The sequence below is a fragment of the Scyliorhinus canicula genome, chromosome 2 (genome assembly GCF_902713615.1).
Source record: "Scyliorhinus canicula chromosome 2, sScyCan1.1, whole genome shotgun sequence".
NCBI lineage: Eukaryota > Metazoa > Chordata > Chondrichthyes > Carcharhiniformes > Scyliorhinidae > Scyliorhinus > Scyliorhinus canicula.
The window spans coordinates 10825210-10840181 of NC_052147.1; the positions used below are offsets into that span (position 1 = coordinate 10825210).

General features: G+C 45.0%; 1 protein-coding gene across 3 annotated transcripts in view; it reads left to right on the forward strand.

The window, feature by feature from the left end:
* Positions 1–14972, forward strand: part of LOC119950823 (centrosomal protein of 128 kDa-like) — a 410606-nt gene that overhangs the window by 73656 nt on the left and 321978 nt on the right. Inside the window, exon 11 of one of the 3 annotated variants that reach the window (XM_038773666.1) lies at positions 8759–8833. The exons of the other annotated variants lie outside the window; for them this stretch is intronic. Within the exon in view, the coding sequence (XP_038629594.1) occupies positions 8759–8833 (75 nt within the window). The remainder of the gene's footprint in view (positions 1–8758; positions 8834–14972) is intronic. 3 annotated transcript variants of the gene reach the window in all.

Below are 14972 nucleotides of genomic sequence, written 5' to 3' on the forward strand. Positions count from 1 at the left end.
TTGGGCGGGGGGGGTGGTGTTGGGAGGGTTGGGGGGAGGGGGACTGTATGTGTTAATGGTGACTATTGGTGATTCCTGATTCCTTTGTGTTATTTGTTTATGTTAAAATGCGGGCAGTTGTTTTGGGGTTGGTGGGAGGATGGGATTGTTGTCATTGATATCTCCCTCCCCCCCCCCCCCCCCAAATCTGCGGAACCTCGCATCCATCCTCCCCAGCTTGAATCCATGATTTCCCTTGATTGCCATGAAAGAAATTAAAATTAAAAAAATTGCGAAAAATTATTTTTCATTATTACAAAATAAATCCACACTTGCCAACAAATACATTAGGGTACAATATTTGACTATCACCGTCAAAAATGAACAACCCCACTAACCCCCTCCTACCCTCTAACTAAATGAAGGTTAATAACCCCCCTCCCCAACAGCTGATGGTGACCAGCTGACTGTAAAAGGAAACAAATCGCTGCCATCCCGAGTAGAACCCTTCCATCTACTTAGCGTTAATATTCAGTAACGAGATAGGCCCATACGACCCACATTCTGCAAGGTCCTGATCTTTCTTCAACATCAGGGAGATAGACGCCTCAACCCTCTTACATTCCAGGGGAGCAGCAGAATTGGGGGCCCTCTACCACCGCTCCTGCCCCTTGCCTGAGTTATCCATTTCCACCAAGAGAGATATTCTAACACCTTAAAAAGTTCAGGCATCGAGCCCACCCAAGGTGGCTGCCAAACCCCCATCAAGAAAGAACAAAGAATAATCTATAGTCAATGTCAGAAAACTCTTCCTGCCACCCTCATCTCCGGCTCCCAACAGCACCACACCCAAATAACCAAACAACAGCTGAAAAGCCCATACCCTTACCTCAACTATCCCTAACCCCAAACAAAACAAAAACTCTGAGCTAATTATCTAAACCTACCCTAAAATAATGAGCTGCAGTTACCCCACCACTATGCTCCTGTTAGCTAACTTTTTCAGGTATAAGGGCAGTCCCTGTGCGGAGGAGATAAATAAAAAGCCTCAAGAATCCCCCCCCAACATCCAACTTTAATAAACATACAAAAATAACACCATCCCACACAAGAACAGTTAAAAAACAAACAAACTGGAACAAGGAACACCAACAAGTCTCCACAACACGTGTCCTCCCCAATAATAACATGCTCCTTATAAATAACAATTAACTCACCCCCCAGCTGTTGCTTCCTCACAAAAACATCAGCCTCTTCTGACGCATCAAAATAATGGACTTTTGAGTCAAAGTCACTCGGCAGCATGCAGGGTGCACCACCCCAAACAACATTCCACTTTTATATAATGCAGGCGTGGCTTGGTTAAATGCTGCCCGCCATTTAGCCAGCTTCTCTTCTACACCTGATAGAGCCTCATTTGTTGTCCAAGTGATCCTTTGCGCACCCCAGGGCTCGTTCCTTCTCCTGGTAGCTGTGGAACCTGGTGATGATTGCCCATGGTGGTTTGCCTGAGCGGGGCTACTTCCGGACTGTGCGGTGGGCCTGATCCATCTCGGGAGGTGACGATGATCCACCCTCCCCACCATCGTCCCAAACATCTTCGACAAATAATCAGTCGGATTTGGTCCCTCTACTGTCTCCGGCAGCCCTGCGATTCTAAGGTTCTGCCTCCTGGAGCGATTCTCCAAATCTCCACCTTGGCATGCAGTGTTCCATCATCACTGGCCAACGTTGCCACCTCAGCCTGCAATGAGACAATTCCATCACTCTGGTTCAAAAGAGCCGCCTCCACACCCAGTAGCAATGCGCCATGCACCTTTACCTTTTCATTCGTCTTTGACAGTGCCGAACGAATTTGAGTTAGGGCGGCCTCTATTGATTTGTGGAGATCCTTGGAAATGGCCTACCGCTGTTTCTTAAACTCCGCTGCCAAGATGCCAGTAAGCATCTTGATTGTCAGCAAAGTGATCTGTGTCACGCCTACTCATTACATGCCACCTCTGGAAGTCTGCAATGAAAGAAATGAACTACTCTCGATAATTCGCAGTTGGTTTGTGCTGAATAAATCTGAATTATTAAGTGGTTTGAATTAGGTAGTGTGATTCATTCAGCAAAGTTGGTTTTAGGTGCTTAACCTTGAATCATCACTTGATTTGTATTAAGAGTATACTGATTTGATTTTCCAAAGTAAATACTCAACTTCATTTTGTTGACTGCTGATATTGTGAGATCTTGTACCAACTTTAATGGACAACTGGGACCCAAAAATAGCCAGTCTTTAATCAATGTCTACATTTTTTAAGCTTTCAGAGGGGTAGTGAAAATGACAGATTTAAAAAAAAAGATATTTAAAAAAATTAAATATTGTAATTTGTGGAGTAGATAAGTAGGATTCTTCACTTTTTGATGTGTATTCTAGATGTTTTCTCACCTTGGATATTGAGTGTTAGATGTCCCAAATGGTCTTTGTCCAGATCTTAAAAAGCTTTGTGAATAATGTGGCATCTTTACATTGCAAAATATTCCAAAACAATATGTGCTACATTTATTGTTTCAGCAATTCACCTAAAGGGGAAGGAAATGTTATGGGATATACAAATATAGTATGTAGTATGTTAAAAATATATCAAGCGATCGAGCAGATTAACAGCCTTAAGAGTACCGTGGCAAATAGAGCATCAATTGTTAGATAACTAGGAGCCTGACAGGGGCGAGTATTTTTTCCCCAGGACAGATGCAGAAGGAAGTGAGATTGGGAAGGGTTATGAGGACATAAGTGGTGAGGGATGCAAGGAAATTATAGGAGATAACCTTGTTTGTGATTAAGATGCTAGGAGTCAAGAGATGATGGAGATGGCATGTGAATATGGGTAAGAGGATTAGCATGGAGGTGAGGGATTAGGGGAGATTGAGAGTGCAGTGAAATGGGTTTAAAGATGGAAAGGTAAATCAAGGTGGAGGTAAAAGCCACTGAGGGGGTGAAGTCACTCTGTGCGCAGACGGAGGGAGAAGTGAGAATATATTGGTGAGAGACTCTGAATCGGGCTTGGGGGATGGTAGAAAATGAAGATTTAAAGGAGAGCTGAGAGTGGAACATTACATAGCAACAAAGGACTTGGTAGCAGGAGTTAGGCCACTCAACCCGTCCGAACCTGCTCTGCCACTTGATAAGATTGTGGCTGATTAGGTTGTGGGCTCAGCTCTAATTTCCTGTCTGTCCCTATAGCTCTCGACTCCTTTGTGTATCGGAAATCTGACTCGCCCTTCAATAAATTCAATGCCGGCCTCTGGGGAAGAGGATTCTGGGGAAGAGAATTCCAGATGCTAAACACCTCCCCATAGAAAAAAAAAATCTTCTCATCTGTCTTAAAAAGACTATCATAGCTCCACATTGTGGTGTCTCCCACCTCACCTTTTTAAAATTTGATTAAATGGTTTAAAAGTTTTTTTTTTAACTAATGATTTGGAGGTTTAATTTCCTAATCAAAGTAGAGAAAACTTTGAGATATTGATTTTAGGGATGATGATCTTTGAAATTTCCTCACCTGAGTTCCCTGATGTTTGAAGTGATAATTACCTTCCACTTGAAGGCAATGAAGTGCTTTGTGACATTTTCCCTGTAATTTTTAGACACGGGTAAATATAAGCCCACAAAATGTTACCTTTTGATGGTATTTGGGGAGGATTCTTGCTGCAAAAGTAAAAATCCCATGGCTGTGTGTTACCTTTTTGACACTTGGTCACCCTGACACTACGAAAGGATGCTGAATATCTAACACTCAAACTTGCCAGCCTCTCATTGGAAATTTCTGATGCTGGAACTTTCCCTCGAGTCAGTCATGCTTTGATTGATGCTTGATTTATTAATTTGTGCTAAAAATATTAAATCGGCATGTGGGATTTACCAGAACTGAACTTTTCAAACTCTGATGCATTGGCAGCCTCTGTGAGCTGAAGTAAGGATTCAGAACAAATAGCACGTAGAGTTGCTTTCACAGTGTAATGTAAAATCCAAGACTATTTTGGAAATATTAGTCATGTAATACATAAGAAACAAGATCGGGGCACCATATCTTGAGCCTGCTCTGCCATTTAGAACATAGAACATAGAACATAGAACAGTACAGCACAGAACAGGCCCTTCGGCCCTCGATGTTGTGCCGAACAATGATCACCCTACTTAAACCCACGTAACCCATATACCCATAACCCAACAATCCCCCCATTAACCTTACACTATGGGCAATTTTAGCATGGCCAATCCACCTAACCCGCACATCTTTGGACTGTGGGAGGAAACCGGAGCACCCGGAGGAAACCCACGCACACACGGGGAGGACGTGCAGACTCCACACAGACAGTGACCCAGCCGAGAATCGAACCTGGGACCCTGGAGCTGTGAAGCATTGATGCTAACCACCATGCTACCGTGAGGCCTAATAACATCACGATCCCTGTCCTCGACTCCACTTTCCCTCCCAAGCCCCGTAACCCTCGATTCCCTTAAGAGTCCAGAAATCTATTGGTCTCGGCCTTGGAAACACTCAACAGCTCCCTGGAGTGGAAATGTCAAACATTCAAATCCCTCCGAGTGAAAATAAGAGCTTAAGAAAGATAGGAGTGACTTCTCCTTTACTTGTTAAACGATGACCAATTGCTGTAAATTTGGAATTAAAGTGAAAACATGAGACCATTCCATAGGTTTTGTAATGGATATGACATAAATGCATCGTCATTCCCTTGTGAGTCACCAGTGATTCATCCAATAATTCTACAATTCTAATGTAATTCTGTTTCTAAAGAACACATTGTACACTTTGCAATCATTGGTATAATTACTGTACTTAGGCATATGTATGCATCATTTTATATATAGATTGTGAAGAATGGATGCTTTGCAAATACAGCCAATTAGCTTACAATTGCAGAATTATTGTGGGAACTGTAGTACACTGGCATTATGCTTAAGTAAAAAAGTTGTTTTCTGTGCTAATGGAGCTTTCAAGTTTTAAAGCTTCCTCAATTTGTAAATGTATGTTGAATATTAAAGCAATGACCACGTGCTGTTGCTTTTCCTTCACAAGTGAACAAATCACAATAATGTAAAATCACTGGAGGGATTATCCTCTTCATGGCAATTGTTTCGACTGAAGTTTAAAATAATTGCCAAATGGAACTCATTGCTCCATAATTTGCAGTAGGAGTGAATCTAATGACGTCGACTGTTACTTAGTCCTGTGCTTGCGCGTTTAGTGTTATAAAGTGTTTTGTGTGGTGATTTGTTGAAAATGTGAGTTGGTAACCAGACATCTAGGACCTGAATGAACGGGGCAAGCAACTGTGTACCTGCAAAACCAATCGGGCTAAAGGATTATAAATGAATTGCATGAGGACTGAGAAGGAATGAAAATGTGAAAATGGAGAATAAAAACATTTATAAAAAAAAAAGAATGATTGAAAAATTCCATGGTGCAGAAGGATCTAGGTGTTCTAGTGCGTGAATCACAGAAAATGACCATGCAGGTACAGCATGTAATTAAGAAGGTTAATGGAATGCTACACTTTTACGAAAGGAATTCAACATTAACGTAAGGATGTTCTGCTTTAATTAGACAGGGCATTGGTGAGACTGCATCTCAAACAGTGTGTACAGTTTTGGTCTGCTTCTTTAGCAAAGGATGTAAACTCATTGGAGGCAGTTCAGAGGAGGTTTACTAGACTCCGTTGTCTTATAAGGATAGGTCAGTCAGTCTGGGCTTGTTCCCACTGGAGTTTAGAAGAGGGTGCCTTGATTGAAGTATATAGGATCCTGAACGGTCTCGACAAGATGGATGTGGAAAGGATGATCCTCTTGTGGGTGAGTCCAGAACTAGGGGCACTGTTTTTAAATTAGGGAATTATTTTTCTCAGAGAGTTGTGCAACTTTTGCACTTTCTGCCTCAGAAGGTGGGGGTGGGGGGGTTCCTTCCTGCTTGCCTACAGCCGTAAACCCTCTGCTCCCCTTTTGAGCCTTCCCAAACCCTCCCTGATGGAGACCGCCGACTGACCTGTTTCCAGGAGTACGCAGCTCCTTTTTGTTAACCGTTGCAGTCCCAGCAGCGTCTACTAAACTGTGCTCTTGGTGCTACCTGGACTGATAGAGCTGCTGATTGGCTAGAAGCTTCTGAGGCTGGGGCCAAAACCCTACTCAGCGGCAGAAGTCCCACTTGGCCCGTGTTTAGCCCATCAGCAGTGCTGTCTAGTCCCTGCATTGGGTCGACTCCATAACAGTTTTGCTCTGTGAGTTATCTGCCATCATCGCGCCCCCCCCCCCTTCATTCTGCCCAAGTAATTTTAAAATCTCTCCAACAACAACAAAAACTTGAAAGAATCTGACTGCACCCTTGTAAGAGTCAATTTATAGTGAGAGGTCAAGTGGCAGTATTTAACACTTATGATCTTGTTAAGAGTATTTCATCTGAAATGGATTGCAACTTTGTGTGCATTCGGTTTGTATCTACTCTAATATGGAGATAGTTGGTGAAATGCTATTTTTGTGAAGCTAACGGTGGAGTGGTGTGTTTCAGACAGTGGGCAGAATTCTTTGCTTCCTGTCCTGGTGCTAATATTGGGAATCCCAATCGATTCCCGCGCCTGCCCAAAAACAGGTTTGGTATGGACGGCAGACCCGTCCGCTGTATCCTGTCCTGCCCTGTCGACCAAAGGGGTTTCCCACCCTATGCCCGCGGGAACCTGCAAACAGCTCATGTGTATTCATCTGATTACAATTAACGCATTGGAAGCCTAAATCTTCTCCGGCTGCGGTTATGCACTGACCCATTCTCCCCAGCGGGAACTCCATCGGGCTTTGGCGGAAGTATTGACAAGCACTGTCCTAGCACGATGGACTTTGAAGGGGGAGTTAAGGAGGTTACCCCATTGCTCATGTGTACCTCTGCTGCTGCCAGGCTGCAGGGGTAAGGTTCCCCAATGGTCCTGGGGTTGAGTGGGTAAGGGCTGACCCCGGGACCCTCCACCGGATGGGGTCCCATTCTGGACTACCCCTTCCAGCCCTGGGAAACCTGAAGATCACTCATGGCATGATGATCTCAGGCAACCTTTGTTCAAAATTATCATCTTGACCTGTTTAAACTTTGAAATGGCCTTCTCGTTCTGAATTGCTCAGCCTGACAGGTGATGGACAGATCAGACCATTCATTAAAGATTCAAGGCTGGAAGACTTTCCCTCTCCTCACAGCTGCTTCCTCAGCTCTATACTTTTAAAGCTGCTGTTTTTGAAATGTCAGAGTCTTCCCAGAAAGCCCACAATACTTGAAAATCTTTGAAATCCCCTGAGTTCCTTTTAAATACTTTGCATCCATTCAATTCACAGTGCAGTACCTTTAACTAGCCTTTGATCGGCAGCTTAATGGTTTGAACACAGCAGACAGGAGGTTAGTTTAATCACCTTTCCCTTCACGCTTGAATGCATCTCAAGTAACCTCCATTGATCCTAACCGCAATGTTGATAAACATCCTTGTTCTTATTGACAGCTGCTGGCCACTTCTTTTACTTCCTCTTTTCTGACCGCAAAAAGTATTGTAGAAGTGGCCAGCGTCTTTCAATCAGAACAAGAATGTTTATAAACAATGCTGTTAGGATCAGCTACCAGGCAGAGCAATTCAGAATGAGAAGGCCACTTTAATGTTTGAACAGGTTGGACAAGGATGATGATTTTGAACAGAGGGTTGCCTGAGATCACCGTGACAAGAGAGATCTTCAGGTCGACCAGGGCTGGAAAGGGCAGACCAGACACGGAACCCCCATGCCAGGGGAAGGTCCCGGGGTCAACTTATTGCCCACAGCCCGAGCCCATCCACCCCCCAGGATCTTTGAAGGACCTCTCCTCTGCAGACTGGCAACAGCAGAGGGGCACTTGAGCAATGTACGAACCTCCTTGACTCCCCTCGAAGTCCAATGTGTCAGGCTAGACTGTCACTGACAGGGTATCAGTGCCATGGTGCACCATTGGCAATGCCAGTGGCTAGGACCTGAGTGAGGATGGCTGAGGGGAGGGGGAATTTGGGGGTTGGGGCACCCTAATTCATGTGTGTGGGGGGTGGTAGGGTGACTTGTTATTCCCTTGGTGGGGGGTGGATGCCCCTCTTGGTGGATTGGGGGTGCTCCCTCAGCGTGGGGGGGGGGTGCATTGTGGGGAGGGGCTTGTTTCTAGACACTGGGATTGGGGCGCTGGTTCAACATGCAGCCTGAGACTGGTAAACACAGGTAGAACAGCGTGCTCGACGTTCCGCACAATTTTGCGTAGTAAAGGTATGTGAACACCACCTCTGGCGCTCCTAGTTCTGATTCTCCGCTGGTGGAAGCGCTAGGTTTTGAAACCAGTGAATCCCGCCCAGTCACCTTTGGACATTCTTAGCCTCATATCTCGCTTCGCTGGAATTTTCTTTGGAATTTGTATTTCGGAAGGCCGACTGCCTTCCTTACTTTGACAGCAAATTTTTATTTCAAAAGGAAGAAAGTGATAACGGGCCGGGAGTCTGAAATGCATAAGCCATTAACGTTGTACTCTGGCCTCAACAGTTTGAGGAGCCACAATGACCTGGATTTTTCCTGTTAAGAGTAGATGGCATACAGGGGGACTGGTCAAGCTAGTAGGAAAGATCAGCAGTGCCCTGACCCACAGACTACCTGTGAGAAAACTTTCCAGGAGGTTTATGATACATTAACGACATCTAATTGCCGTGTTTTCTCATCTTTTCTTTTCTATTACATGTTCAGATTGAACAAGAGCTTGGCTGCACACGCCGAAGGTTGGATCAGTCAGAAGGAAGTCGGGAAACACTGACCAGTCAGGTAGACTGAAGAAATTGCCTAATGTTCAGGGGTTCCTATTAAGCAGTGGCTGAAAAGAAAGTTTTTTATTGTTCTGTTTTATCCTTGGGTGGGCTATGCGGTCAAAGTTGTCCCCAATCTATGCACAAAACCTCTTCTGGTACTGTGGCTAACATTTAAAAAAACTTACTGTCAAGAGGCTGTTAGTCATCTTTAAGCAGCAGCACAAAATTGTTCGATCATAAGTTGGACCTCCATGGGCAGCACGGTAGCACAGTGGGTAGCACTGTTGCTTCACAGCTCCAGGGTCCCAGGTTCGATTCCCGGCTTGGGTCACTGTCTGTGCGTAGTCTGCACGTTCTCCCCGTGTGTGCGTGGGTTTCCTCCCACAAGTCCAGAAAGACGTGCTTTTTAGGTAATTTGGACATTCTGGGGCGAAATACTCTGACCCCCCCCCACAGAGTCGGAGAATCGCCCGGGCCGGCCGTAAATCCCGCCCCCGCTGTGGCAGAAATTCTCCGCCACCTGGGAATTGGCAGGGGCGGGAATCGCGCCGCGTTGAGCGGCGAGACCCCTGCGGCGATTCTCTGGTCCGCAATGGGCCGAAGTCCCGCCGCTGGGAGGCCTCTCTCGCCACCGTGGTTTGAACCACCTCTGGTGGTGGCGGGATCGGCGGCGCGAGCGGGCCCCCGGGGTCCTGGGGTTGGCGCCACTCTGCTACGCCGGGACCCCCCACCCCGCCGGGTAGTGGAGAATGCCGCCCCTGAATTCTCCCTCTGTGTACCCAAACAGGCGCCGGAGTGTGGCGACTAGGGGGCTTTTCACAGTAACTTCATTGCAGTATTAATGTCAGCCTACTTGTGACAATAAGGATTATTATTATTATGTCTAAACAGGGAACCTAAACTATATCAGCTGCAAACTTTATTCGGGAAGATCCCATCCCCATATATTGTGAATAATGATACTAAGGTTTAAACCCCACTGCAGAACTTTAATATGTAATTTTCGCTTGCAACTCAGTGCAGTGCGGAGGAAATGCTACCCTGTTGAGGGGGATCTATTTTGAGTGAGACATTAAACCGAGGTTTTGTCTGCTTGTTCCGCTGGTTCTCAGAGATGCTGGGGCACCATTCAAAAAGGTTTGGTGCCTTGGCCAACATTTAGCATTCAACTAACATCGTTGAAATAGATGAACTGGCCATTCATTCTCTTGCTGCTTGCAGGATATTGTTGTTCACCAATTAGCCGCTGTGAGAGACATTACTGACAGAAGGGCTGCATCATTACCTCCATGATGCCCATCACTGCACTCCCAAGTCATTGGATTAATTGAATTCAGCTTCACGACCATGTTAGGATTTGAACTTCCAACCTCTGCCTTGTTTGTCTGGGCCTATAACTATGACAGAGATGTTCCCCAGGTTTATTCTGTCCCCATTAGAAATGGAGGTCAATGTTGTGAGATTCTGCCTTTGTCACAGCAGCTGAATCCTCCTGTTCACAGATGAGTCCACCTTTTATCTTGAACCATTTCCTTCTGTAACTTTATTTTGTTTGATCTTCTGTTTTGTTTTTCTTCCCCCCCCAAAAACAACGTTCTCCCTGATCCTTGTGTTTGCCTGACATCGCTAATAAACTTGTGCACAGATATGCGGTGGTAAACTTGATTGCAGCTGCTGAATGATATTGTGCAGAAACGTGCAATCTAACATTGCTGTAAGGGGATATAATTTACCATGCTGGTTAATGGGACGGGCTGTGCACTGGGCAACTAATAGGTGATTCTCTCCTGGTTCAGAGCTGGTGATAATTGCATCTGATTTTCTGGCTCATTCATTCAGTTGAGTGATGCCTAATAGCCACCTGCATTGGCATGAAGAGAATGTGTTTCATTTGTGAAATTCCACAGACAGCCTGACTTAGGACCATCTTTTCAAAGGCCACTAGGCATCCTTGGACTTCTTTAAATGTCACGTTTCCAACAGCACTTCTCACACTTTCAACAGTAACATATATTTATATTGTATCATTAATGCAATAAAATGTCGCAAGGAGCAATCTCCGCAAGAACATTATAAACCAAAATAGAATACTAAGCTCCATAATATTCGTTGACCAAAAACTTTGCATAAAGGGTAGGTCCTAAGGAGTTTCTTAAAGGGGGAAAGCTAGGTAAACTGGCAGAGAGGTGTAGTGGGGGGATTCCAGAGTTTAGGACTGAGGCAGCTCAAAGCACTGAATGCCCCCACTGTCAACATCCTGGAGGTTACCATTGACCAGAAATTCAACCGGAGTAGCCATACTGTGGCTACAAGGGCAGGTCAGAGATGAGGTCGTGCAATTAGTAACTCACTTCCTGACCACGCTCACACCCCACCCCAAACTTGTCCACCATCTGCAAGGCGCAAGTCAGGAATGTGATGGAATACTCTCCCTTGCCTGAAAGAATACTGCACCGATAATATGCAATAAGTTTAACCACATCCAGGACAAAAGATTGGCAGCACTTCCACAAATATTCACTCCCTTCACCACAGGCGCACAGTGGTAGCAGTGTGTATCATCCAACAAGGTGCTCTGCAGGAACTCACCAAAACCCCTTGGACGACACCTTCCAAACCCATGACCACTGTCATCCAGAAGGACAAGAGCAGCAGAAACATGGGAACACCACCACCTCCTAGTTTTCCTCCCAAGTTACAAAATAATGTGACTTGGAAATATATCGCCATTCCTTCACTGTCGCTGGGTCAAAATCCTGGAGCTCCCTCCCTAACAGCACTGCACCACATGAACTGCTGCACTTAAAGAATGCAGTTCACCACCACCTTCTTACGGGCAATTTGGGACAGGCAATGAAAGCTGGCCCAGCCACTGATGCCTGCACCCCCTGAACAAATTTAAAGAAAAATGGAGGAGCAATAGTTAGGGTCCTTCCTGTTTATTCCCTTATTTCCCCTTTTACTTTTGCTGTTACGTTTTTGATCCATGGATGATTAATGGGCATCTCCCTTCTAAGGAAAGCAGCTTGTATCTTTAGTTCAAGCAGGAAGACTCTGGATGGTTATGCTGGTTTAAACAGAAGCTGAAGACCTCCTGGATCCAAAGCAGAAGATGGTTTGATTGATTTGGCTGGTGGCCACTGAATTGGCCCAAAAGGATGTACTCTGCCCGGTAACAGGTGGCGATTGGATCCTATTCCACTGGGACACTTTTCATAGACCCGGGGTTTGAGTTTAGTGTCAGTTTTGAATCTGGCAGCATGGTGAAGGGATACAGCTTACTCTCTTCGGAAAGATCCAGCTAACTGTAATTGGAAAGATCCAGCTAACACTCTTCAGAAAGATCCAGCTAACTCTCGTCAGAAAGATCCAGCTAACTCTCTTTGGAAAGATCCAGCTAACACTCTTCAGAAAGATCCAGCTAACTCTCGTCAGAGAGATTCAGCTTACTTTTGTCAGAAAGATCCAGCTAACTCTCGTCAGAAAGATCCAGCTAACTCTCGTCAGAAAGATCCCACTAACTCTATTCAGAAAGATCCAGCGAACTCTCTTCGGAAAGATCCATCTAACACTCTTCAGAAAGATCCAGCTAACTCTCGTCAGAAAGATCCAGCTAACTCTCGTCAGAAAGATCCAGCTAACTCTCGTCAGAAAGATCCAGCTAACTCTCGTCAGAAAGATCCAGCTAACTCTCGTCAGAAAGATCCCACTAACTCTATTCAGAAAGATCCAGCGAACTCTCTTCGAAAAGATCCAGCTAACTCGTCAGAAAGATCCAGCTAACTATCTTCGGAAAGATCCAGCTAACTCTCGTCAGAAAGATCCAGCTAACTCTCGTCAGAAAGATCCAGCTAACTCTCGTCAGAAAGATCCAGCTAACACTCTTCAGAAAGATCCAGCTAACTCTCGTCAGAAAGATCCAGCTAACTCTCGTCAGAAAGATCCAGCTAACTCTCATCAGAAAGATGCAGCTAACTGTCTTCAGAAAGATCCAGCCAGCTATCTTCGGCAAGATGCAGCTAACTCTCTTTGGAAAGATCCAGCTAACTCTCTTCAGAAAGATCCCGCTGACTCTCTTCAGAAAGAGCCAGCTGACTCTCTTCAGAAAGATACAGCCAGCTCTCTTCGGAAAGATGCAGCTAACTCTCTTCGGAAATATCCAGCTAACTGTAATTGGATAGATACAGCTAACTCTCGTCGGAAAGATCCAGCTAACACTCTTCAGAAAGATCCAGCTAACTCTCGTCAGAAAGATCCAGCTAACTCTCTTCGGAAAGATCCAGCTAACACTCTTCAGAAAGATCCAGCTAACTCTCTTCAGAAAGATGCAGGTAACTCTCTTTGGAAAGATCCCGCTAACTCTCTTCAGAAAGATCCAGCTGACTCTTCAGAAAGATCCAGCTGACTCTCTTCGGAAAGATGCAGCTAACTCTCTTCAGAAAGATCCAGCTAACTCTGTTCAGAAAGATCCAGCTAACTCTCGTCAGAAAGATCCCACTAACTCTCTTCGGAAAGATCCAGTTAACTCTCTTTGGAAAGATCCAGTTAACTCTTAGGAAAGATGCAGCTAACTCTCTTCAGAAAGATCCCGCTGACTCTCTTCAGAAAGAGCCAGCTGACTCTCTTCAGAAAGATACAGCCAGCTCTCTTCGGAAAGATGCAGCTAACTCTCTTCGGAAATATCCAGCTAACTGTAATTGGAAAGATTCAGCTAACTCTCGTCGGAAAGATCCAGCTAACACTCTTCAGAAAGATCCAGCTAACTCTCGTCAGAAAGATCCAGCTAACTCTCTTCGGAAAGATCCAGCTAACACTCTTCGGAAAGATCCAGCTAACACTCTTCAGAAAGATCCAGCTAACTCTCTTCAGAAAGATGTGGTAACTCTCTTTGGAAAGATCCCGCTAACTCTCTTCAGAAAGATCCAGCTGACTCTTCAGAAAGATCCAGCTGACTCTCTTCGGAAAGATGCAGCTAACTCTCTTCAGAAAGATCCAGCTAACTCTCGTCAGAAAGATCCCACTAACTCTCTTCGGAAAGATCCAGTTAACTCTCTTTGGAAAGATCCAGTTAACTCTTAGGAAAGATGCAGCTAACTCTCTTCAGAAAGATCCAGCTAACTCTCTTCAGAAAGATGCAGATAACTCTCTTCGGAAAGATCCCGCTAACTCTCTTCAGAAAGATCCAGCTGACTCTCTTCAGAAAGATCCAGCTGACTCTCTTCAGAAAGATCCAGCTGACTCTCTTCAGAAAGATACAGCTAACTCTCTTCGGAAAGATCCAGCTGACTCTCTTCAGAAAGATCCAGCTGACTCTCTTCAGAAAGATACAACTAACTCTCTTCGGAAAGATCCAGCTAACTGTAATTGGAAAGATTCAGCTAACTCTCGTCGGAAAGATCCAGCTAACACTCTTCAGAAAGATCCAGCTAACTCTCGTCAGAAAGATCCAGCTAACTCTCTTCGGAAAGATCCAGCTAACACTCTTCAGAAAGATCCAGCTAACTCTCTTCAGAAAGATGCAGGTAACTCTCTTCGGAAAGATCCCGCTAACTCTCTTCAGAAAGATCCAGCTGGCTCTCTTCAGAAAGATCCAATTAACTGTGTTCAGAAAGATCCAGTTAACTGTGTTCAGAAAGATCCAGCTGACTCTCTTCGGAAAGATCCAGTTAACTCTCTTCAGAAAGATCCAGCTGACTCTTCAGAAAGATCCAGCTGACTCTCTTCGGAAAGATGCAGCTAACTCTCTTCAGAAAGATCCAGCTAACTCTGTTCAGAAAGATCCAGCTAACTCTCGTCAGAAATATCCCACTAACTCTCTTCGGAAAGATCCAGTTAACTCTCTTTGGAAAGATCCAGTTAACTCTTAGGAAAGATGCAGCTAACTCTCTTCAGAAAGATCCAGCTAACTCTCTTCAGAAAGATGCAGGTAACTCTCTTCGGAAAGATCCCGCTAACTCTCTTCAGAAAGATCCAGCTGACTCTCTTCAGAAAGATCCAGCTGACTCTCTTCAGAAAGATCCAGCTGACTCTCTTCAGAAAGATACAGCTAACTCTCTTCGGAAAGATCCAGCTGACTCTCTTCAGAAAGATCCAGCTGACTCTCTTCAGAAAGATACAGCTAACTCTCTTCGGAAAGATCCAGCTAACTGTAATTG